The sequence below is a fragment of the Pleurodeles waltl genome, chromosome 3_1, assembly GCF_031143425.1.
Source record: "Pleurodeles waltl isolate 20211129_DDA chromosome 3_1, aPleWal1.hap1.20221129, whole genome shotgun sequence".
In the NCBI taxonomy this organism is placed as follows: domain Eukaryota; kingdom Metazoa; phylum Chordata; class Amphibia; order Caudata; family Salamandridae; genus Pleurodeles; species Pleurodeles waltl.
In genome coordinates this window covers 1,443,451,520-1,443,478,224 of record NC_090440.1, presented here as the reverse complement: position 1 = coordinate 1,443,478,224, position 26,705 = coordinate 1,443,451,520, and the positions used below count along the sequence as shown (strand labels likewise).

General features: G+C 45.9%; 1 protein-coding gene across 2 annotated transcripts in view; it reads left to right on the top strand.

Moving 5' to 3' along the window:
* Positions 1–1,158: 1,158 nt before the first annotated feature.
* LAYN (layilin) overlaps positions 1,159–26,705 on the top strand; it is a 101,656-nt gene continuing 76,109 nt past the window's right edge. For both annotated transcript variants that reach the window (XM_069225012.1, XM_069225011.1), the window contains exon 1: positions 1,159–2,426. In XM_069225012.1, coding sequence (XP_069081113.1) covers positions 2,351–2,426 — 76 coding nt within the window. In that variant the 5' untranslated portion in view covers positions 1,159–2,350. The remainder of the gene's footprint in view (positions 2,427–26,705) is intronic.

The following is a 26,705-nucleotide window of genomic DNA, read 5'->3' as shown; positions in this document are numbered from 1 at the left end:
ACACCATGCTTGTAATATATTTGCGACAGTGTGCTACAAAATACATCACTAGCTGCTTACTAACTACACCTTTATCACTCACCTGCTGAATGGCTGAGACTCATTTGATACACTTGTTCTTTACCATGCTCAGATTTTTAACGATCCCTTTGAGTTCATCGATGTAAGTCCGATGGTAGCAGCCACACTCAGAAAATTGCACCAGCAGGCTGCTGTACACAGCAGGCCTGCTATATTTAGGGCCAGATTTACAGGGCCCTAGCGCCACCGGAGCGTCACTTTTGGCAAAGCTTCTGTGGTGCTACAAACTGCTCCATATTGAAAAGGAAGTGCAACGCCACTTTTTGTGGCGTCACGCCTCCTTGTAAATATGGGCCCCTCCGATGCAGTTAACTGCATCAGAGGAGTGTGCAATGGTTGTTACAGTGAGCATTCTGCCGCAACACCCATTGATTTTGATGCTGCTTCAGATTTATGAGAAATCGTAAATCTGTGGCAAAGCCAAAAACTAACACCACCCCAGGGGTGGCATGAGCATGGCACAATGAGGAAGAATGCTTGTATTCCTCCTTGTTTTTCGCTTTTTCTTTGTGTGCTGCATTTTGCAGCACACATAGAAGAAGCAAAATACCATGAATGATTGTTTATGTGCAGGAAGGTGCCCCTTCCTGCACATAAACAATCATTCCAAAATGACGCTTTGGTACTTCTATGTGTGCTGCATTTTGCAGCACACATAGAAGTGCCAAATCGCCATTATAAATTGTATAAGTACAGGAAGGGACACCTTCCTGCACATAAACAATGTATCCCCTCAGCGCAGACAGCCTTGCACTGTAGTGCAAGGATGCCTGCGTTGGCACAGGTAGCGGCGCAGCGTAGCGCTGCTATTTTTGGCCTTAGTGTGCAGCGCGGTGCCTGCAGGCTTGCAGGGCGTGTTGATTGCACTCATAAGAAGCAAGCGTTTGCCATCTGAGTGCAAAGGCGGTTGCGTCATGACAGACCCTGTTGCCTGTGCCCAGCGGAGGCAAGTAGTGGCTGTGTATGGTGCAGGGCGCAGGACTTTGCGTGCCTAGACGCGTGTCGTGTGGCAGCTGCGCTCTTGCAGATTGCTTTTGTTTTTGCCTCAGTGAGCAGAGTGTGGGCATATGTGTGCCCAGAAGGGGCAGGCACGGTCTGCTGAGCAGTCACTAGAAGCGCCTGTGAATTGTGCGAATACTTGCAAAGTGACACAGGCTACGTGTTGCCACAACGATACACGCTTCAGATATGTAGGTATGCGAAGCAATGGGCAGTTTGGACAGTGTGCTCTTGCACCCAACGCAAGCGGGCTCCATGGCGTGTCTGCGATGTGGGCAGGGGCTACAGGGAAACGCCGTCTGCAGTGTGCCCACTGTGAGCAGAGCTTTGTCTGTCCGGCTGTGGCGCGCAGGAAGAGCTGTGTGCTGACCCGTCATTGGCCTCTAACCGCACTGACCCGCGCACAGACTGCACGCTGGCATCGAAGCCTCCAGCTATTGGGACTCGCGGGCTGGCGGCCTCGGTTCTTGCACGGGCTCACAGAGAGCAGGCGTGCGCCTGGTGAGAGAGGCGTGCAGTCTCCGTGCTCGCTTCCAGAAGGACGGGAATCTGTTCACTCTTTTCAGCCGCACAGGATATGCTTTTTCCTACCGAGCAGCAGCAAGAGTACTCAGCTTGAAGCACGAAATGACACCCTGCGACATTTCTTTTTACAACAGACTATTACAAAGCGCTTTGTACTGCCAAGTTGCTTCTGGGAGCTGGGGCAACTAGCTGGGGCAAAGTAAGGAGATTACAAGTGCCACCGAATAAGAGGACGGGTCAATCAATAATTTTGTGGAGGGTGACTCAAGGGATGAGACTACCAGCAGACTGGCACTGTCTGACTCGTGTGCCAACTGACCTGGCCATCTAACACTCCCCCCCCCCCCTTCCCGCACCGGTAACTGCGCCTGGAGTTCCTCCTCCCCAGCAGCTCATTAATTAATATCGAAATCGATCGATCTGAAGCAGCTGGTGCGGGGGCGGGGGTTGCGCCTGGTGCTGCCGCGATGTGCTCAGCGGGGCCCATAACTCAGAAGAGGAAGGAGCCAACGCCGTCCCGTCTCCTCCTCCTCCTCTTCTTGTCTGTGCTGGTTGAAAAATACATCTGACTGCTCTGTGGTGGCCAGGCCTGCGCCAGGGCACCAGGCTGCCTTAGTCCGGCGCCCTCCTCCGCCCCAGTGCCCATAGGATGCAGTGCCAGGCGGAGCCCCTACTCTTCCTTCACACCTAGCCCGGCCCGGGCTCAAGAGATCCGCAAGAGGGGGCGCGGGCACACTATGCCAGCATGGAGCTGCTCAGGACACTGGCATCTCTTATCTTAGCTGTGTGCACCTGCTCCAAGGCTGCCAGGCTCCTGAGTGGTAAGGTTTAATTTTAATTTATTTATTTATTGGCCTTAGTTTTTTAGAATCTTATGCATGAGCTCCCAATGAACTCCGAGCAACCAGTGACCGACTCGCAGATCGTACCTCTTGGCGCTTTAAAATGTTCGTTATTTCGCCAACCTAAGAAAACCTATTTTTGGACTTCTGTCCAGATGTACCTATTTCATTTAACTCTCCTTTTCAATCGGCTCGTGTGACTTGGTGCCACACAGTGGGTGGGTTAGCACTGTAAGCGCTAAATACTTGCTAACTCATTATGTAGCCCTGAACAGCAGAAAGCGGTGCACTTATATTCCGTAACATGTTGTGATTTTCATCAGCGCGTGGCGCGAGCTCAGTTTAACCGTCTCCAGGCGATTTGCATTAGTGTCCTTAAGAGGTGATGGCTTTGGGGTTGCGGGAGGGTTGTAGTGTAACGACCTCGATGTCAGTGAGAACTTTCGATCAGTGGCTTGGCAAGTCCGTCCTGAGCCCTAAAGCAAGAAATTAAATTATTGTGTAATGTAACTGGTACTCATGTATAGCGCCCCAATACCTTCGTGTTGTGTTCGCGCATCTTAAAAAAAAACTTGTAAAAAACGTCCATTTAAAAAAAAAAAAACAGCCTCTAATTTAGGCGAAGAGGGCCCCTTCCACCCCAGGACCCCGGTTGCAATGATAGCCATGCCAGTGCTCTTTACATTCTGTCCATGTCCCCCGAGCTCTCCATCCTGTGCGCCAAACTCCTCACGGTGTTCGTGTGACCCATTCCTCACAGGGTTCGTGAAACCTAAACTCCTCCCAGTGTTTCTGTAACACAAGTCGTCACAGTGTTCGTGTGCCCCGAACTTCTCACAGTTTGCACGGCTCGGGCTCCTCGCTCAGGTTGCCTGCCTCTGAGCCTCAAGATCATCTCTTTGCTTGTCCCCTGCCTCCAGTTTCTCACACTGTGTGCACCGCGGATACTTCACACATATATGTATCCAGGGCCGGCTTTAGCGCAGTGTGACTGGGGCGCTGACTTCCAAAATCACCTGCTGCGGAGTCCATTGTGCGGCCAACTTTCTATCCGCAATACAAATGTCACAATAACTCCTGTGAATAATGTTCCTCCTCGAGAGAGAGAGAGAGAGATTGGAGTATTGTTTGCCTAGTGGCAGTTTTGACTCGCCATATAGTGGCGCTGGGGGTTCATATGCCTACTGCAAAGAACGTAAACAGTACAGATAAAAATAATTTATTTGTATGTCGCTAATTCAGAAGATTACTGCTTTTGTCAAACAGATTATTTTGTTACCACGTTTCATAAGACACACCCATAATGTAGAACGGTGACTGTTACGAATTGTCATCAAAGAGGTGCATGCAAACTGCAATAAATAGGTTAGGGCGTTATGTTTTTCCCCTAGTCTTTCATTATCTGTTTCTAATGTTGCTAACAAGGGTTTAGTTGGAGTAGATACCCATTCTTATTAGTGAAGCCAGCCTTTACCAGTGCTTTAAAAGAAATGAAATGTATGTGAGAGGGGGGCTATGGAGAGATGAGGGGCACTTTTGTCCGGTGGTACTGAGGGAATTTGGGGAGGAGCTCAGATGGTAGGTGCAACAATGATTGTCGCACCAGGCGCCACCAGCGCTAAAGCCGGCCCTGTATATATCAATTGTCATTTGTCTATGTAACCGGGGTAAGTTAACATTGTTTCCCGCGTGTGCCTCGAGCTCCTCGCTGTTTCCTGGTGCCTGAGCGCCTCCTGCCCTCTGACTCCCCAGCAGGCTCACGCTTTGTATCGCTCCGAGTGGCAGTACCCCTGCTTCTCCCCCTTCCTGGGTACCTCCGAATTATTACTGTCAGTGAGACCCTTCTCGATCTTATGACGATTTCACTAACCCCGCCACGGAGAAAGATTACTGGCGGGGACAGTCAACGTCCCCCACATTAGAAGAAGACGACCCTGATCTGTCTCTTCATCACCAGGGCACCGCCGGGGCAACCACCTGGGCACCACAGGGGTCTCCATTCACCCCATATAATGTAGCGGCCTCAGCTCCCTGACAGCTCGAGGGTGGCTAGAAACCCAGTGTGCGGTCCCGGCTGAGGCCTCTGACAGCCCCTATGCAGTGTCTGGGCAGACAGAGGGGCGGACTGGCTGCTCTGAAGCCTGGCACCTGGGCCGTGTTTTTTGGCGTGTTCCACCGGGAGGTCTGGCTGTTGGCAGCGGGCGATTGACCGGTTCTGGGCCCCGCTCTACTACTTTGGAAGGGCGTGTACTGGAAACCGAATATTTCTGTTACTGCGAAGTAATGCTCCAAGGCGAAAGCTGGAGACCACATCGGATGCTTTATGCTACTGGCACCGCATACTTCGTGCTGTCTCCGGATTTACCCTTCTGCTGGAGCAGCCCGGATGCACCTTCCCTGGCACAGCCAACCTGTGATGCCCTCTTTAAATACTTGGTAACAAGGTAGCAAATATATTAACACATCTTCCCATTCATTCATCGGGGGCTTGTTGTCTCTCTCTTCCTCACAGATTCCCATTCTCTCTTTCTCACAGGCTCTCGGTCTCTCATCCTCACAGGCTCTCGGTCTCTCTTCCTCACAGGCTCCCATTCTCTCTTCCTCACAGGCTCTCGGTCTCTCATCCTCACAGGCTCTCGGTCTCTCTTCCTCACAGACTCCCATTCTCTCTTCCTCACAGGCTCTCGGTCTCTCATCCTCACAGGCTCTCGGTCTCTCTTTCTCACAGGCTCTCGGTCTCTCTTCCTCACAGACTCCCATTCTCTCTTCCTCACAGGCTCTCGGTCTCTCTTCCTCACAGGCTCTCATTCTCTCTTCCTCACAGACTCCCATTCTCTCTTCCTCACAGACTCCCATTCTCTCTTCCCCACAGGCTCTCAGTTTCTCTTCCTCACAGACTCCCATTTTCTCTTCTTCACAGACTCCCATTCTCTCTTCCTCAAAGGCTCTCAGTCTCTCTTCCTCACAGACTCCCATTCTCTCTTCCCCACAGGCTCTCAGTCTCTCTTCCTCACAGGTTCTCAGTCTCTCTTCCTCACAGGCTCTCGGTCTCTCTTCCTCACAGACTCCCATTCTCTCTTCCTCACAGGCTCTCGGTCTCTCTTCCTCACAGGCTCTCATTCTCTTTTCCTCACAGACTCCCATTCTCTCTTCCCCACAGGCTCTCAGTCTCTCTTCCTCACAGGTTCTCAGTCTCTCTTCCTCACAGGCTCACATTCTCTCTTCCTCACAGACTCCCATTCTCTCTTCCCCACAGGCTCTCAGTCTCTCTTCCTCACAGACTCCCATTTTCTCTTCTTCACAGACTCCCATTCTCTCTTCCTCAAAGGCTCTCAGTCTCTCTTCCTCACAGGCTCTCAGTCTCTCTTCCTCACAGGCTCTCAGTCTCTCTTCCTCACAGACTCCCATTCTCTCTTCCTCACAGACTCCCATTGTCTCTTCCTCACAGGCGTTCAGTCTCTCTTCCTCACAGGCTCCCAGACTCTCTTCCTCACAGGCTCCCATTCTCTCTTCCTCACAGACTCTCAGTCTCTCTTCCTCACAGGCTCTCAGTCTCTCTTCCTCACAGACTCCCATTCTCTCTTCCTCAAAGGCTCTCAGTCTCTCTTCCTCACAGACTCCCATTCTCTCTTCCCCACAGGCTATCAGTCTCTCTTCCTCACAGACTCCCATTCTCTCTTCCCCACAGGCTCTCAGTCTCTCTTCCTCACCGGCTCCAATTCTCTCTTCCCCACAGGCTCTCAGTCTCTCTTCCTCATAGGCTCTCAGTCTCTCCTCCTCACAGACTCCCGTTCTCTCTTCCCCACAGGCTCTCAGTCTCTCTTCCTAAACAGACTCCAATTCTCTCTTCCCCACAGGCTCTCAGTCTCTCTTCCTCACAGACTCCAATTCTCTCTTCCTCACAGGATCTCAGTCTCTCTTCTTCACAGGCGCTCAATCTCTCTTCCTCAAAGGCTCTCAGTCTCTCTACCTCACAGACTCTCATTTTCTCCTCCTCACAGGCTCTCAGTCTCTCTTCCTCACTGACTCCCAGTCTCTCTTTCTCACAGACCCTCATTCTGTCTTCCTCACAGGCTCTCAGTCTCTCTTCCTCACAGGCTCACATTCTCTCTTCCTTACAGGCTCTCAGTCTCTCCTCCTCACAGGCTCTCAGTCTCTCTTCCTCACAGGCTCCCATTCTCTCTTCCTCACAGGCTCCCATTCTCTCCTCTCACAGGCTCTCAGTCTCTCTTTCTCACAAGCTCCCATTCTCTCTTCCTCACAGACTCCCAGTCTCTCTTCCTCACAGGCTCTCAGTCTCTCTTCCTCACAGACTCCCATTCTCTCTTCCTCAAAGGCTCTCAGTCTCTCTTCCTCACAGACTCCCATTCTCTCTTCCCCACAGGCTCTCAGTCTCTCTTCCTCACAGACTCCCATTCTCTCTTCCCCACAGGCTCTCAGTCTCTCTTCCTCACCGGCTCTCAGTCTCTCTTCCTCACAGACTCCAATTCTCTCTTCCCCACAGGCTCTCAGTCTCTCTTCCTCATAGGCTCTCAGTCTCTCCTCCTCACAGACTCCCATTCTCTCTTCCCCACAGGCTGTCAGTCTCTCTTCCTCACAGACTCCAATTCTCTCTTCCCCACAGGCTCTCAGTCTCTCTTCCTCACCGGCTCTCAGTCTCTCTTCCTCACAGACTCCCATTCTCTCTTCCCCACAGGCTCTCAGTCTCTCTTCCTCACAAGCTCTCAGTCTCTCTTCCTCACAGGGTCTCAGTCTCTCTTCCTCACAGGCTCTCAGTCTCTCTTCCACACACGCTCTCAGTCTCTCTTCCTCATAAGCTCTCAGTCTCTCTTTCTCCCCGACTCCCATTCCCTTCCTCAAAGACTCACCGTCTTTCTTCATTACATGCTCCCGTTCACGCTTTCTCACACTTTTTCTGTCTGTTTGCTTTGGCCGCTATTTTCTTCCTCTCATTCTCATCCTTTCACCTTCTTCCGCGGAATCATCCCGTCCCTCTTCACGTTGTCACTGCGTCTCCCCATTCATCATCTACTTGTTTCTCCTCTTTCCCTCCTCATTATATCTTACTCACTCATCACCTGCTCTCCTCCTCACACCGTCTCCTCACTCTCCACACACTGTCCTTCCCTCTTCCTCTCCACCACTTGGATGCTCTCCCTCGTCCTCTCACGCTTTCTCTGCGGCTCAGTTCTTCACAGACTACCCCCCTCCACTCATGACAGCCCCCGCCCTCCTCAGTCTGCCCCTTCATTCCCCTCAGCGCCTCTCTCTCACTCGGTCCACCCACACTTCACCACCGGGCCCATCTACCGCACTCACCGCCTCTCAAATAACCCCGGACCACCGGATCCTCAGACACTCCACCTCGCATCTCTTCTAATGATTTCTCTCCACCCCCCCACAGGTCACTTCTGCTCCCTCCTGCCACACACAGCAGACAACAACAGGACATTTTAGTCTTATTGTTGACTATACTACCTGGGCATACTCGGTTTATTCTTGCCTTCACCAATTGAACAGGTTACATAATCCTGAACAAACCATCATGTATACCTTGCCGCCCCCCAACTTCTTTTTCTAATTTGGAACACTCAGCAACTGTAAGTAATAAGGAAGCTAGGCAATGAGCCGCACACCACTGGAACCGTCACCTCCAGTATCTTCATTGAGTGCAGTGGTAAATAGGGCGACCAGAATTTTAAAGCCAAAAACCGGGATATTTAACAAAAATAGAAGACAGACTACACTTTTACTTCAACCGAGCTCACAGAAGGACTGCACCTATCGGTGTAGAATTACAGCAGAGGCACTAAGAACATAATTAAAATGCAATTTTTAAAGTCAGTATTTTGCCTGTTAATTAATTTGCTTTCTTAAAACACCTGCTAACTGGACATGAGCTAAATTTCCCAAAATCTGCCGGGACCGCTGGGGAAACAAACCGGGACTGTCTCGGTAAATCCAGGATGCCTGGTCACCTTAGTGCTAAAAGCCCCATCTCAAGCCTCTCACCGCCACCCAACGAGCCATACACCCCCCGCCTCAATACACTTCAAAATATCAAAAGAGGCACCATCTAACCACTCAGCGACCAAATATCCCTTATCTTATAGAGGTCCTCATTGCAACCAACCTATGGTCCAACAATCCCGCCCTCTGAGAAGATCCAGAGCATAGGCAATTGTAAAACTGCAGGCTTATCTACCCCGCCTTCTGAACAAAGTTTGTAAAAAATTGACAGATATGACATCTGAATTTTTTAAAACAAAAACGACAGGGGAAGAAAAGGATAAAAAGTACACACTGACTTTCAGAAAGCTTTTTTTCCTCCAGAATATTAAGTGAAAACCCTCTAAAGCTTTTTCTACCTGTTTCTGCTTGATCCTCCAAATGTACTTTTTCTGGTCGGTGAGAAAGTTGTGCAAGACATTTGTCTCAAGATAATTTCCCTAGCCACATAATTGAACTAAAAATCACAGTACCTCCAACAAAAGCTGGCAAACTGTGTAATTTTCTCCTGATTTACCATTTTAATGCTTGCTTACACTGTCACTGGTCATGTTTCCTTCCAAGGAGACATGAAGCATGGTGGTGATTGCCACACATCTTCAAATGCAAATATTTCAGAAAGAGATGTATTCATGATGTTTCAAAATCCTTATATGTGTTTGTGTGCTTTATACATGGGGAGTCGGTAAAAAATATTTATTATCCTACAATTTCTCCAAAAACACATATGAGAGCGTTTTCTTTAATTTGTGAGCAATATTTTTCACATTTGCCACGATGTAGACAGGAGAATTATCCAACTGTACATTAAAAGCATATTAAACAATGAATTACTTTAGCCTTCAGTCAGTAATAGACTCCACAGATGAGTAGCTCAATGTGCTGGATGGTCATTTTCCTGCCCATTACTTTGTATTTTTTCTACTGTTGCAATAAGTGTTGTGTATGTTCATAAATGCAGTATCCTCATGGTAAGACCATGTCATGTTTTCAGGATAACCACAACTGAAATTTATGAGGCCTATTTATGTATGAATGTATGTCAGCAGAACTTTTTTGGCATTTTTGTTGGGCATACCCAAAAGCCGGACCGGATTTTACTATTAAGTGGTTGGGTAAGTTCAACCAAAGGTATAAATTCTAAATACCTTTATGAATTTTCCAACAATTTCGTTTTTCATCAAAGTCATATTTTTTAGTTTAAATTGATTAAAATGCATCATATGGTGTCACATCGTTTCATACCTTCTTAATTCATTGTCATTAAGTAACTTGAAAGTAGTTCTTACTTCCGAGAAGTAGTTGTTCCTCTTTTTTTAGATGTTTCCAGCTTTCCTCTACCAACTGTTTCATTTTTGATACCTCTTGTTTATTTAAGTAATTACTAATTTTGCATAACTAACATATTTTTTGGAAGTCATTCCTTGCACCTTCGCCTCTTGGTGGGGTTCTGAAAACCTTGCATTACATTTGAGGTCGGTACGGTCACGGCCCCCTGCAGACCTTCATTTTTCAACTTAATTATTGGCCCTGTCTGCCTATCTTCTGTGAGGTTTCTAATTACCCGTACTTACGGTGTCTGGGAACGGTGTCTAATCCTTTGTTGTTACAGATATGCTCTTTTCCAAATCCAAGATTTTGTAATCACACACCAGTTTTGAATTTTTTACATGTCATGGCAACAAATACACCCCTCTGGCGACATATCCTTACTTTATGCGTGTGTTGATAAGTGAGTCCCGGTGAGTGAAATATGTCATAGTATGGACTGATGAGTGACAATATAATTGTGCGGCAGTTGAAATTCGATCAAGTTCATCATCTAGGTGAAGTTTCACCTCTCACCCGATTCATCATTTTGTGGTCAGTGAGTCACACTTGCTGGTTAACGGGCACAATCTAGTAAATTCAGGGCAATTTTCTAATAACTCCACTCTGGGCACCCTCTCTGTCCAACGTGTGCCCTTGACAACCTCCAACCTAACATGTGAGATGTGGCTACATTGTGCTAAACCGTACGCTCTGAGAGGCCTTCTGCTCAAAAAGTCCACACCTGAGGCACGCTTCTGCCCAACAGGCATAGGCTTTGTATATTTTACCAATCCACCTGTGAACACATGGCACATGAAAGACCTCGGTCCAATCGGTGTCTTCTGACCTGATCAACTTCCAGGACAAAAACACTGTGGTACAATTCTGCCCAGAACATGGACTCTTGACAACCATTTGTCATACAGGCATACACTATGGTCACCCTCCTTCCCAGCAGCTTAACTCTGAGGAATGCCTGGCTTCACAAGTTTACAATATGGACACCCTCCTGACAAATATATGGACTCTAAGCAACCCCCTGGGCAATATATCCATTCTGGGTGATCTCTTGTTCAAAAAGCCCTCCCTTGGTCACCTCCTGTCATTCAGACGTGCATAAGGAAACATTGCATTCTAGGCGACCGCAGCCCAAAATATGTATTCTGCCCAAATCCCAGACCAAAACCCCAATGTGGTCAAGCGCTAACCAACACATGGTCTCTTGGCAACCTCCTGCCAAATAAATATATATGCCTCTGGCAGGCCCTACCCACAGACTGAACTCTGAGCAGCTTCTGGAATAAGAGGTACATTGACTCTGGATGCCTTCAGCCAACATCCATTCTGGGTAAACTCCAGTAAGTAATCTCTGAGTATCCTTTTCACTCACAAGTACACTCCGGGCAAGCATCTACCAATCAAATGACTTCTGGACAATTCCCTGTACAGAAGTCACATCCCAAGAAAGCTCCTGCTCATCAAAAGTGCGCTCAAGAAAACGCAAACGACTCCTCCCAGGGAACCCACTTCCCGGATCATTCACTCTATGTAACGTCCAGTGTAACCCATATACTCTGTTCAGCCTCATGCCAAAAATAATCACTCCTGGCATCCTGATGCCCAACAAGTGATCTTTGTGTAATCTCCTGCCCATCTAGGCTCCTCCTGGCAATCTCATGTTTAACACATGTACTTAGCCAAATCTCCTGCCTGGCTAGCAAAATTTGGGAAATCTGCGGATAAAACTTTAGTCCAGCCTAATGGGTAAATTTTATGCAATAAATGCACCCAAATTAAAAAAAAAAATCTAACATTGTCATGGCCATAAATTTTGTTCTGGGCAAGATTCTGCCCAACAGGTGCACTCTGAGCAGTTCATGTCGGACAGAATCCAAAAGGGCAATCTACTGTCCTGTCAGCAAGCTAGGGGAAACTTCCCACACAACGCACAAGACTAAACACACGCACATCCTGGGCAATCTCTAGCCCACCAGTAGCACTGCAGATAATCTCATGTTCAGCACGTGTATTATAGAATACGGCCAACCTAACAAGTATTTTCGGATACTGCCTTTCCAGTCCTCCTTCACAACCAATCTATGAACTACAAGTCTACACTCTGGACAGCCATCCCAGCAAGTATGCCGACAGACAGGGCGCACAGATGTATAGCCACTTACACCCAACAGCTTCTTAAATCCCACCATTTCCAGCGAGCCAGCTCATGTACACTCCATAAATGCCTACCATAATGACTTAATTTTCACATAAACGAGTGTATTTTAAGTCTATTTATTCCTTATCAGCTAAAGAATAAACAGCAATCAAATATTGTGACATAGAAACCAATTTAATAAAAGAAGGGATGTTTATTAATGAATATTGACATAATTTATTGAAAGCGATAAAAGGAAATTCACAAAAACAGTTGTTATGGCCATATTTTTCCTTACCCGTTTGGCTTCCACTAGTCTAACTCTAAACAAAGACATCTAAAAGCATCAATAAATTCGAATTAAGCAGTTAAATGAGATATAATAAAAAACAGGAATAATTGGGAAAGCCAGAACGTCTTGGGTGGAAGACACTGTGATATTGACTTTGCCAGTGCTTATTGGCATTGGCGCAGGGCCAGATGCATATGCACGCATAGTTGGCAATTTTGAAATGGGGTTTCTATCAAAGATAATCTGTTCCAAGATGGCTGAAGATGCTCACAGATGCATCATGATGCGCGCACGGGTTAAAACACGTCGGGGGCTATTTGAAATGTATTGTGTTAACATGTGGACAGCCACATTAGAATGGTAAGTTAAAATGTTAAAAAGGTGGAAGAGCATATGTGAACCAAAAAAAGAAAGCAAGCAGCCTAGCAGCCCTTTGCAGATGTGAGGATCTAAAAAAACCCCACAAAAAACACTGAAATATGGGGAAACAGGGTTGAGAACACCAGGGAGCTGCAGGAAAGTACAAGCATTGGCACAGGCATTAGGTCTCGCCTTTGGGACCTTATAAGTGTTTAGCCAGAGCTATTGGCTTTGCCAATGTCCTTAAGCTATGTTGTAGAGCAGTGTGTCTGCTGTGCAGCATGTTGAAAAGTTATATAACCAAGAAGACATTATGTACAACTGAACGAGCCTATTTAAAAATAATTAACAAAAAAAATTTCTTCTATATTTTTTGTCCTTGCGATGCTGGCAACTTCTTCCTGTCTGTTCTAATGCATGTTTGCTATAGATTTTTATTTGTTATTGGGGGGATGGTGGGGAGGCATAAACAACGGGAGGGTGGAGGTTGGGAAATAGTACCTGAATTACAACACGAGCAGCGGACTGTCACTAGGGGAGAATCAACAGATGCCAGATTCCATGGGCAGAGTGAGATGGTGCTGAGGTGGTGCTGAAGTGGTGGTGTGCTAGTGTGGAGGTGATGTTTAGGTGATGCTGAATGATGCTCAGGTGGTGCTAAGGTGGTGGTGTGCTGGTGCAGAGGTCATGCTGAGTGATACTGAGGTGGAGCTGGGTGATGCTCAGGTGCTGAGTCATGCTGAGGTGGTGATGCTGCAATGGTGTTCAGGTGGTGCTGAGCTAGTGCTGAGGTGGTGGTGAGTGATGCAAAGTTGGTGCTGTGCTGAGGTGATGCTGCGCTATGCTGAGGTGGTGCTGCGCTGAAGGGGTGCTACATTGGTTCTGAGTTGCTGCTGAGGTGGGGCTGCGCTGGTGCTGAGGTGGGGCTGCGCTGTTGATGGTGCAGTGATGTGGAGGTGGTGCTGTGCTGATGCTGAGATGCTGCTGTACTGATGTTGAGGTGGTGCTGCACTGGTTCTGAGAGGGTGCTGCACTGATACTGAGTTGGTGTTGCACTGGTGGTGGTGGTGCACTGATGAGGAGATGATGCTGTGCTGATGCTGAGATGGTGCTGTGCTGATGCTGAGTAATACTGAGGTGGTGCTGAGTGATGCTGAGGTGGCGCTGAGTCATGTGGAAGTGGTGGTGCTGCACAGGTTCTTAGGTGGTGCTGAGTTGGTGCTCAGGTGGTGCTGAGTGATGCTGAGTTGGTGATGGCTGAGGCGATGCTGCACTGATGTTGAAGTGGCGGTGCATTGATGCTGAAGTGGTCCTGCATTGGTATGAAATTGCTGCTGAGGAGGGGACGCGCTGGTGTTGAGGTGGGGCTGCGCTGGTGCTGAGGTGGGGCAGAGGTGGTGGTGGTGGTGCACTGATGCAGAGGTGATGCTGTGTTGATGCTGAGAGGGTGCTGTGCTGATGTTGAGGCGGTGCTGTGCTGGTGCTGAGGTGATGCTGAGTAATGCTGAGTTGGTGCTGTATTGGTGCTGAGGTGATGCTACAATGGCGATGAGGTGGTGCTGCGCTAATACTCAACTGGTGCTGTATTGGTGCTGAGTTGCTGATGAGGTGGTGCTGCAGTGATGCTGAAGTGGTGCTGCAGTGATGCTGTGGTGGGGCTGCGAGAGCGCTGCGTTGGTGCTGCGCTGTTTGTGGTACACTGATGTTGAGGTGGTGCTGTGCTGATGCTGAGGTGGTTCAGTCGTAGTGTTGCTAAGGAGATGCTGTGCTGGTGCTGAGGTGGTGCTGAGTGATGCTGTGGTGGCGCTGAGTGATGCTGTGCTGGATGCTGCGCTGATGCTGAGGTGGTGGTGCTGCACTGATGCTGAGGTAGTGCTCCGCTGGTAGTAAGGTGGTGCTGCACTGGTGCACAGGTGGTGCAGTGCTGGTGCGCAGGTGCTGCGCAGGTGCTGAGGTAGTGTCAATAGCACTATAACATTCTATACGCAACTGCAAGAGTATTGAACAGACAGATCCTTATGTGAGAGTAAACACTATCAATGTAGACAAAATATATATTTTGATAATTCCCTCCAAAAAATATATTCCATCCACAAAGTCAAGAAACCAAACACTACATGTAGACGTGGCCTAGGTATATTGGCCAAATAGTCAACCTATGAAAGTAAACCCATTCTCTTGGCTAATGACAGCACTCAAATTGTCTTCACTTCAGAGCTTTCAAAGTACTCAGCTTTAAGACCTCGCAGGGATGACTTCATAGGCTCTTGGGATGTACTAACAATCAAAGACACCTGGTGTACAACCTATGTAGTGACGTCAACACACTATTCACAAGCTAGAACGGCGAGCTAGGCGGGGGGGATTAACCCACCAGATCTCCATACTTCGGTAAGAAGTGACCAAGAGCTGACCTCTTATATACTGGACAAAATAAGTGCACCCAGATATCCTGATTGCATAGCACAAGATTTAGATTCTGTTCGTTTAATAGGACGCCATTAAAAAGCTTATTTAAAAAACTGGCACCATGTGGGACCATTTTGAATCTTCTCAAATGGCACGTGTCCATTAAAGACTGGTAAACCAGACTGACTCTGCTCCAGCCCTACTGGGCACGAGATTACTTATGCCACAGGGAAGAAAAACAGGCTGGTGAGGACACATTTTCCCCAAAAACACTAGAGACATCCATCCGTCGACTGGATTCACAAGGAAAAAGAAAGGCAAGTTCAAGCTTGAAAGTGGTGTTCTGGCTAAAAACAGGGAGTGGCTGGCTTTATAATTTGGTTATTACATTTCTCTAATGATATACACGTTTTGCAGGCGGGTGCATATGACAAAATCAGTGCCAGCCCTACTGGACTCTGCAAGAGGCTTCCGAAAGACAATGGTTTGTATTCTACCACTAACTGCTGAGAAAGGGAGCAGAAAGCATCACTCTGGGCACATCTCCCAACTGTACTTGGTATATCCAGTGGTGGACTGAATTGGTCTACTAGAGAAAGGAGCTATAAAAAAGCAGCTCCAAGTCCGACATCGGAGTTCCAGGGAGAGGATCACCCAGTGGGTGGAAGAGGTGGGGTGGCTGCTCGTAACTTATCATCCAGACAGCCTAGCTCCCGGCTCTCTGGTTATCTCCCATTCAGGGGCTGGGATTTATCGTAAAGAAAAACACAACTGTTCTAGTTCAAGAATTAACCAATGACATTCCGGTGTATTCTCCTCTCAAAGTCCAAGATATTATCTCCTTGAAATGTCGGTGCCATAGCGAAAACAACTTCTGAAAAAAGGAAATCTTTGGGGGAAAAAAAATCCCAAAACGACGTAGACATAAGTAAGCCTTGCTAAACCAAGCTAGCGTATTATAGAAAGAAAAACTTAAAACACATTGCACACAAGCTTAACGAAAACATGCATTGTGTACAAGCTTAACGAAAACAACATGCAAAAAAGTGTGCACAAACACAAAGGGAAAAACACTACAAAGAAAGGCGACTTGTAATAGGTCAATAATCCAGGGTAGGGAACTAGACACGAAAAGGAGGGACATATAGTAAAACATACTACATAAAAGCAAGCAAGGAAGAACGACTAGTACATTAACAAATCAGCAGCGAGAGGTGAAATGAAAGCCCACATAGTGAATAAAGCATGTCTTACAGACAGCGCATTCGCGCTGCCTAGGCTCGACCTAAAAAACGGACCAGAGTGCACTGAGACACTGGCCCAATGCCTAACTGCCCGCCTTGCGATTCCAGCCCTTGAAGATCACAAGGGAGGAACTTGTAGTCTAGAGGAAGGGTTATCAACACTGAATGAACCTACCAGCCCACTAATTGAACAGAGTTGTTTGTTATCACAGTATTGCTCACCTGCTCACTTTTTCACATTTATTTTCAAAATAGCATGATTGCATCTGACACAAAAGATCCTTGATGTGATTCATTTTGCAGAGCAGAGCTACATATGTGTCATCATTCATGCAAGTTTAGAGAGAGTAGGGTAGGGAAAATGGTAACAAATACCTGAGGACTCTAGGCGAGGGTTGTTTATTGGTAAATCAGTGATTCTGCAGGGGCGGAGCTAAGCCTGTCCAGTGATGATGAATGTATTTACACAGGTAAGGTATTGGACATTTGGAAGACGTAATGAAAAGGACACAAGAGTACGTTGTCAGTTTTAAATATTACATTTTTAAATTTAAACTTGATGCTTTGCATAAAGTTGTCTTGTTGTTAATATTGGTGTTAATACTGGCGTTCTTTCAATTTCAAGCGTTCCCTACTAACTAAGGGGCAGTGACAATATAATGATTTTCCAACGATCACAAAACTGTGTTGTGGGAAATTCAGGATTAGATTGTTATGCCACAAAAAACGTCCAACACATTTCTTCCAAAGTATTTTTTCTGCACGGTCTTTGCACTATAAAACAAGTGCATTCCCGCCACCCACCAAAGTCTGAATACAATGTCTCCTACCAGCAGGCTTCTTTTGTAGGAAAGAACTGAAGACATACATTTTGAGGTTAAAGCCAGATGCAGCCACCGTGCCATCAATATGATGGTGCATGATATTTCAGCCCCCAAACCAATGATTCACGTTTAGAGATGGCAAACAGGGAGAGGATGTGGCATAACGCGGCCAAAGCTGCTGACTTTAGAACTGGGGAACTTGTTTCGAATCACGGCCTCTGGTGAATAACATGATTCTTTGCAAATCACTTGAACTTCCCATGCCTCAAAACAGACAAAATGAATGTGTCTGGTCAAATGCAACTGGAGCTCATGCAAAGCACTCCACTACCCTTGGCTTGTGTTCTGCTGTTAGAAATGGAGTCTTCGGTTGGCAGTCAGGTTACCCCCTGTCCAAGCAAGGACCCTCTTTCTAGTCAGGGTAAAGGAGAATCAACCTCAGGTAACTTCCACTCACCCCCTTGCTAGATTGGTACGAGAAGGCAGGCTTAACTTCAGAAGCAATGTGTAAAGTTCTTCTACCAACACACACAGTAATACAGTGGAAAAGACTACAAAATGGACACCAAACCAGTTTAGAAAAATAGGTAATATTTATCTAAATCAAACAAGACCAAAAAGACAAAAATACAACATACGCAAGTCAAGATATGAAAAAGAATGAGTCTTAATCCATAGAAAGCAGTGAGAACCCGGTTTGCATAAAAAATAAAGCCTCACGGGCGAGCGTGCGTTGGAAGTCAGCGTTGCGTCAATTCCTTAATCGCAAGTGAGGCCGTGCGTCGTTTCCTTCTCCGAGCGGGTCAGCAATGCGTTGTTTCTCTACCTCACAAGACAGCGATGCGTCGATTTCCAGACGGGCACTCTGGGTCCAAGCAGGTTTTGCGTAGATTTTTCACGTTCCGCGATGTTGCGTTGAAATCCAGTCACACTGTGTCAGGAAACCACTCTGTATGGGGTTTGCATCGTTATCAGCAGCCGCTAGCGGGTGTTGCACCTTGTTTTTCCAGCCGTGATGTGTCGATCTCCCAGCCGTGATGCAGGTGGAGCATCGATTTCAGCCACGAGGCTGGCAGCGTGTTGTTTATCAGCCGCGTTGCAGATGGTGCATCGAAAATTTCCCCACATGGCAGTTTTTGCATGGATTTCAGTTCTTTTCCACCAGCTTCACCTTTCAAGGACCCAGGGACTGGATGGGGCACCACTTGGCAAGGCAGGAGTTTCACCAGAGAGTCCAGGTAATGGTAGGGGAAGACTTTGACATCCCTGAGACTTCAACAACAGGAGGCAAGCTAAACTCAAGCCCTTGGAGATTCTTCTCAAGCATAAATGCACAACAAAGTCCATCTTTGTCCCCTTTCACAGGCAGAAGCAGCAACTGCAGGATATCCCAACAAAGCACAGAGTCAGTACTTCTCCCGAACTCTTCAGCTCTTTTCCTTGGCAGAGGTTCCTCTTGAATCCAGAAGTGATCTAATTTTCAGGGCTTTTGGGTCCAATACATATACTTACTTCAAAGGAAAGTCTCTGTTGTTCACAAGATCCTGCCTTGCCCAGGACACGCCCCAGATACACACCAGGGGGTTGGAGAGCTGCATTGTGAAAGAGCAGGCACAGCCCATTTAGGTGTGAGTGACCACTCCTCCCTCCACTCTAGCACAGATGGCTCATCAGGATATGCAGGCTACACCCCAGCTCCCTTTGTGCCACTGTCTAGGGGAGAGGTGCAAACAGTCCAACTGTCAAACTGACCCAGAAAGGGAATCCACAAACAGTCAGAGTCACAGAATGGTTTATGCAAGAAAATGCCTACTTTCTAAAAGTGGCATTTTCAAACTAACAATCTAAAAAACAAATGCACTAACAGATGTATTTTTAAATTGTGAGTTCAGAGACCCCAAACTCCACATTTCTATCAGCTCCCAAAGGGAATCTGCACTTTAAATAATATTTAAAGGCAGCCTCCATGTTAACCTATGAGAGAGATAGTTCTTGCACATTAAAACTGAATTATGCAGTATTTCACTGTTAGGACATGTAAAACACATTAGTACATGCCCCACCTTTAACATACACTGCAACCTGCCCATGGGGCTACCTAGGGCCTACCTTAGGGGTGCCTTACATGTATAAAAGGGAACGTTTAGGCCTGGCACTTTAGCACTGGTTAGCAGTGGTAAAGTGTCCAGAGAATAAAAAAACAGCAAAAACAGAGTCCAGCACACATCAACAACCTGGTAAGCAGAGGCAAAAAGTTAGGGGAGACCACGCCAAGGATGCCAAGTCTAACATCCACTATATAAACCTGTAAAAGAAATAAAGCCCCTAAAGTGCTGCAGGGAATCAGCTGCATATGCTTACAACTCCTCATCCTTCTTTGTCTGCTTCATTTCAAGCGCTAAAGAAGGTACTGAAGCCCACTAAAATGTGTTTGTTATCAACAAGCCCATTGAGGATGGCAATCAGAATGGACAGAAACCTTGAAGCTGGAAAAATGAACAAGCATATTCATTCATAAATCATTACGTCTTCCAAAGCCAGTAGATCCCTCCATACGCAAGCTACTGTCAATATTTTTAGCCCACCGCCCTCCAACGTGAGTTGTTGCATAAACATCGCCTCGGCTGGCTCCTGCTGGTTTTGCAGCATCCTGGTTCTTGGAATCCATCAAATGTTAAACTAAAACCTAAAATAAAAAATCTGCACTGGCCTGATGCCATAACTGTCAGTAAAAGAGTGTGTATACACAAAGGGATGTTGGAATGAAAGCCCACATAGTGAAAACTGCAGGTCTCACAGACAGAGCATGCGCGCTGCCTATGGTTGATGTAAAAAATAGAGTGTGAGACAGGAGAGAAAAAAGGAAGGGAGAAAAAGGAAGCAGTGGAAGAACACAACTCTCCAAACAAAACACTGTGAGACCGAAATGCTCTAGGTGCGGGCAAACACACAAATGGGTAAGGAAACGATTAAATCAAGAGCAGCATGGACCTTATGAAGGTATACTCTATGTATTGAACACACTAGGGGACAGATTTATACTTTTTCACGCAAAACTGCGTAAGTGCAGTTTTGCGTGAAAAAGTATAGCGCCAGCTAGCGCCATTCCAAGACGCCGGACGTGTGCCATATCTATGGAATGGCACCAGCCGGTGCTAATACCATGTTAGCGTCCTTGTAAAGGATGCTAACAAGGCTGGGAGGCGTAGGGGTAACCAGGGCCTGTGCGTCTAATTCTGACACTACACTGTTTAGAGGCAGAAAAATTGCCTCTAAGCAGTGTAGCGCCATTTTCTGGTGCACAACCCCCATTGACATGGCTCCTGTCTTAGTAAAAACAGGAGCCATGCCTACCACCCCAATGGCCATGCCCAGGGGACAAATGTGCCTGGGCATGGCCATTGGGGCCTGCGCTGTGCAGAGGGCCCCAAGTCAGGGCCCTGAGCGGTCTAAAATAAAGAAATATATATATACTTACCAGGGCTTACCTGGGATGGGTCCCCATCCTGTAGTGTCTTTCAGGTGTGGGTGGGGGTGTCCCTGAGGCCAGGGAAAGGCACCTGTGGGCACTTTCCATGGCCTCTGACCATGGAAATATGCCTACAGGTCCCCTTATGCCTGCCCATACCTAGGTGTTAAATAATGACACTAAGCAAGCTTAGCGCCATTGTTTAAGGCCCCCATCCCCCTGTGCTGGAGTTTAGCACGGGGGATAAATATGGTGCAAAGGCCATATCATCCTTTTCTAGATGGGAACGCCTACCTTACATCTCATAGATGCAAGGTAGGTGTTCACATCCAGAAAACTATGTTAACTCCATAACTTTGGTGCTAGACGTATCTAGCGCCAAAGTATAAATATGGAGTTAGGTTTGCGCCCAATTAGTGTAAAAAAAAAAATGACGCTAATTCAGTCCAAACCATGTATAAATATGGGCCTAGATCTGCCTATAAACAATTAAACCTGCTTGTAGCCAAGACGTAAAAAACGTGTTCCAATTTGTCTTTTATTTGTCGTTTATCAAGAGGGTCTACAAGAGGGCTGTTGCTTCCCACGAATATTCACCTTTATTCTGTAGAGGACCTTAGCATGGTGAGGCTGTGCACAGCAGGCGATGTAGTGAAAGTGAAGTTAGATGCACTGAAGATGCTTGATGTTTCTCTGTAATGATAATGCTGTCCTGGCATTATCTAGGATGTCACATCAGTTTGTACTTCCTGTGGAGGTTATGCATTTTTTCCTCGTGCAGTGACATGTTCCTCCAAAGTTGGATCTGAATACTACCAGTTTGTAGATAGATTCAAGCTTCCACAAACAAGCTGTAATATAATTAATTGCAAGAGTCCTTCACAACTTGTCCACTTTAGAGCAACGATGAGCAAGGCATAGGCAGACCTCTCAGTTATTACGACTATCCTGCAATATTTTTATCCTCTGTGTTTCACACCTAACACAGCACTTCAGGGCTTCCCGTCACTCGAGTATCAGACAGTAGGTAAGCAAAGTAGAAAGTACGACTGCCCCACTGATTGAAGAGGTCAACAGGAAAGTAGACTGGTCCGTCTCCTGTAGGCAGTTCCAGCCACGAGGAGATGAGCTCGGGTAAGGATCTTCCTCTTCTCAAATCCGGAAAAGCCTTCAAGTTCCTACAAATTCAGTGGAACTGCGAGGCACTATATATTTTTAGTATTTGGTACAAATAATTGGTGGCAATTCTATGCCTTATAGTAACCAATTACAAGTTTTGCCCAAAATAAACCTACTCCTATTTTACAGTAAAGACCCGAGAAGTGCCTCCTATTCAGTAAGTCTTATGTCGATTTTCCAGTAAGTTCAACAAAGAGGATAGTTTATATCTTGTCTAGAAGTTCTGCTCTGCTATGTTTTTTGCTGTCCAGTACTTTTACATTTTAAAGATGGCTCCTGTGGCGAGGCATGTCAGCGGAGGCAACCCACATGTTAGTACTGGAGCCTGAAAAGCTTGGTTGCTCCGTGTTACCATAAACACATCTCCCCTTCTGAACAAGCGTAAATGGTGCTTACTCAAACAAACCCATAGGCGTGACTGCACTCGGATTCCCAGGAAATCTTATTTAAATATACCAACACTTGCTATGCTCACGTAAGAATGGACAAGACGGCCTAGGTATCTCTTTCTGTATCGACGGGACGGGTGCTATTTTCAGTAATGTTTTGGAACCTCTTTTAAATTTATGATATAGATAGAGGATAGTGGCAATACAAAATATCAGATTAATGAGTCATAATGCAAATTACATATACCTTGTAGCTGCATAAGAATAATTGCCTCCTTCCAGATTTGATTAATCAAGGGTTTTAGTCTAAATAAATTTACTTTCTGTCAAGCTTGGTCTCCAGGTACTGCACATATAAGGAGGTGGGCAGAGGAAACTTTATTTGCTGAAGTGCATCACTTGGAAAAATGATCAGATCATTTTTGAAAGCGGCAAACTGCTGTACAGAAGTATGTGCCAAAACTGCTACAAAAGTACATATTAACGGTATAACGTGTATGAAGGTCAAAGTAGATCAGATGGATTTTGTCACTTTGAAAATCCCTAACAAATGGCTGGGGTTGGCCATCCATGCCTATGAAATAAGCCCCTTTCCGCAGCCCTTTGTAACGAAGTCTCACCAAATATTTTAGGGGCAGACAGAAGAAGTAAGTACCAATTTCATGCTGGGGAATTCCCACTTTAAAACCTCAAGTCTTTCAACATAAGACAAACAACAACACCGTAATATAAAAGTAACATGACACACATTTTAAAAGAGTATTCTACCATAATATCGAGTTTTTAATATTGTCTTGCAAAACATCTTGGCCATAATAACAAATACCGCAATACTATGGAGTTAAGTATATACAGGTAACAATAGATTAGCATGAATCTAGACCTGGATGTCCAACACTGGGACCAGCTCTGCCCCTGCATTCTGTTTATATACATTTGTCCATTGAATATTGTAAAACTCTGGCATGCCCCTAACCCTTATGGACCAATACTGCACTCCCTGGTCTAGGATGATAAATTGCAGAACTACATAAAAAAGCTGCAATAACACATTTCCTGTGATCATCTGTGTACCACACATCAAAATGCAATTTCTTCCGAGCCCACAAGTAAGGAATTGATGTTATAAGTCAGTTATCAGTGTGATCTAGAAAAGAAGATGGGAAGAAATATAGTCTAGTGGCTAGAGCCGCTGACCTTGGAACTGGGGAGCTGGGTTGAAATCTTGGCCTTCATTCAACTATCTGTGATTCCGGGCAAATCATTTAATCTCTTTGTGCTTAATGAACGTGTAATTAGTGTGGTTCTCTTGTACATCACTCTAATACCAGTGGGTCAAATTTGCATTATATAATGCTGCAAAAAGAAACATTCGTTGGCAAAGCCAATAGGCCTCGCCTTTACAATTTGATAGTCGACCAGAGGTTTTGCCACTGTTTATCTGCAAAGTACTATTTAAAAAAATAAAAGAAAAAATCAGACTAGAGGAGGAAACACAAAACTATTTAATGGGTATTTCCAAACTGCACATTTAATTAAATGTTTTCAGTCTTTATAAACGAAAGTTACTTTATTAAATATTTTTCCTCAGGCAACTCCTCTGAATAGAGCTTTATAGGAAAAAGGCTGCATCAAATTTTAAAGGGGAGCACTTTCCAAGGCCTACATTTCCACAGGATTCCGCCATTTGTTCATGTGTAGTAAGTAGCCCAGAGGTGAGATTCATGGGTCTCCAGGGTCTTCTTCCTCATATGCCAGCTGAATGAGTGCAGCATATGTCCCTTCCTCTAGCAACATAAAAGCCTTTGTGTGCCAAAGATTGGGCGTTAATGTAATATGTGAAATACAGGGGATAAAACAAAAGCAACCCTTTAAGTCTGCTCCTCAACCATATCCCACCAGATATTTCTCTGTTACTGTGATTTACAGACAAGTTGAGAGGAGTGAAGGCAAAGGGAGTGCAGGGCTGGCTGTGAAATTGTGAGGAGGAAGCAGCACAAGAGGGAGAGAGCTTGAAAACATGTGCACTCTCATAGAGTTTTAAATGAATCAAGAAAAAAAGTTCCATAAAAGTGAATTTTGGAAAGGTAGAAGCCAGCCAGAGAGATGGTAAAGAGGATATGCTCCAGGGCTGGACAAAAAAAGTTGGGTAGTAAAAGTAAGCAAATGAGAATGTCAATAAAATCAATCCATGATAATGTATTTGGTGGGCCTGCAAGCCCCAGTAAGCTGTTGGTATGTCCGTGGTTGATCTTTTGAAACCAGACAGTTCTGCTGTCTGGTAGGCTCATCCTAAAACAGGAGAGTGGAAAAATGTCTTCTGAGTTAATGTTGATAATAAGGTTTTGATCATGTGATATTCTTGATGTGGCAATGAGTCCCCGTGTGTCCTCTTTGGCCTGGGCTGAATATGAGGGTTCATGTCTATAATGATTTTATGCATACATTTCAATTAAATCAGATCTCTTTGTGCAAATGCATTGTATACACTTGATAATGCCTGATCTAATTCAGTCATGTAAAATGCAGAGTCCTTCATTTCTTATAAAAATGCACCACTCAAGCATTGACAAAACACACTTACGCTGTAGAACTCATAGTCCTTTTGAGTTGTGCATTTCACTTATTTACTTTTCAGATGTGGGTCATCAGAGTCCTTAGCTTACAGTGCTAACCCATCCCTGTTTCCTTACACTGCCATCCATGATAGAGAGCTAAAATGGTCCAAAAATAGGCTTCCGTCCAAAAACAGCCAACGTTATACATTGAGCGGTCCCGTGTGCCTCTGCATTAGTTTCTGCAAAGTGTTCCAAGTTCTAGTGTGTTTCATTTGTGTGTGCCCAATACTACACTAATTAAGAACAATGGGCCAGATGTAGGAAGCACTTTGCGAGTCGCAAACGGCAAAATTTGCCGTTTGCGACTCGCAAATGCGTGTTTCCTATGCAGAAATGCATTTTGCGAGTCGTTACCGACTCGCAAAATGCATTTCCGAATCGCAAATAGGAAGGGGTGTTCCCTTCCTATTTGCGATTCGCAATGGTATGCAATTCCATTTGTGACCGCTTATGCGGTCGCAAATGGAGTCGCAGTTACCATCCACTTGAAGTGGATGGTAACCCATTCGCAAACGGGAAGGGGTCCCCATGGGACCCCTTCCCCTTTGTGAATGGACCCCAAAACATTTTTTCAGGGCAGGTAGTGGTCCAAGGGACCACTACCTGCCCTGAAAAAAAACCGAAACAAAAGGTTTCGGAATTTTTTTTAAGTGCAGCTCGTTTTCCTTTAAGGAAAACGGGCTACACTTAAAAAAAAAAAAACTGCTTTATTTAAAAGCAGTCACTAACATGGAGGTCTGCTGACTACAGCAGGCCTCCATGTTAGCGAGTGCCCATAGTCGGTATGGGGTCGCAAAATGCGACCCACCTCATTAATATTAATGAGGTGGGTCTTTGCGACCCCATACCGACTCGCAGCAGGTGTCTGAGACACCTTTCTGCATAACATTTTGCGACTTGCAAATTGCGAGTCGCTAGTACTCGCAATTAGCAAGTCACAAAATGTTATATTGCTACATCTGGCCCAATGTTTCTTGGCTTCAAACTGTGGTTCCCCTCAAAATATCCTAACTTTGATGGGGGAGACAATTGGCCTAATCTTGCTTAGTACAGGTTGCCAAGTGTTACTGTGAAGTCCTTTCGTAAAACATGGCTGTGATTGCAAGATATCATTTCAGGTTGCTTTGTTATAAGATGGCTTTGCAGTTATGAACTCGCACATAGTCAGAGAAGGGTGGGAAAACCAAAATCAGCCCTGGAACAAGTACGGAAACCAGCCCTGCTTCCTTCATCTACTCACAAAACCCATCCATTGCCTTTCTCTTCTCTCTTCTCTCTCTCTAATCTCTGTCCTTCCCTCCCTCACTCACCCATGTCTCTCTCGAAGCCATCCTGTGCCTGCTGCAATTAACCCTGGGGAGCTGGAAAAGTGACAGAGGAACCAGCAGCCAACCTGGGACTTCAGAGATCACCCTCCAATGGCTAGAGCCCACTGGGGCAATGTCCATGGAACACAAGGCCAGTCAGGCCCTAGATTTCATTTGATTGGATGGAGAATCTCAATAGATCAAGTTCCTATCATCAAAGAGGACCCTGCGCCTCTCATTGCCCCAGCACCTGCAAGAGTGTAAAATTATGTAGGATGGCAAGGTGAACATCCCCCACCTTACCGATTGCTCTGATTATATACTGACTAGGAAGCAAGGAGTTCAAGCTTGAAAGTAGCTTAGATAAGAATGGACACAGTAAACACCGCTTGGAGATTGCCAGGAACTTTAAATGTAATTATTACGTCCATGGCAAGTTAGAAAAAGCCTTACATTCCCTTACAGAGGGAAAAGCCCTCTTTAAAACATGAAGAAAAAAACACCGATAGTATTAATAAAAGTCTCCTGAAATGAATAAAAATAAAAAGGTTTATTTGACCCATGGACTCCTATCCCACTGGACAAAATACTCCCAATAACTACTCTGCAATGTGTAGTATACAGTAGAATTCCTAAAGCAAGTCCGACTCCTTTGAGGTCACCGACATTGATGTGTCAGCAGCCACACTTTG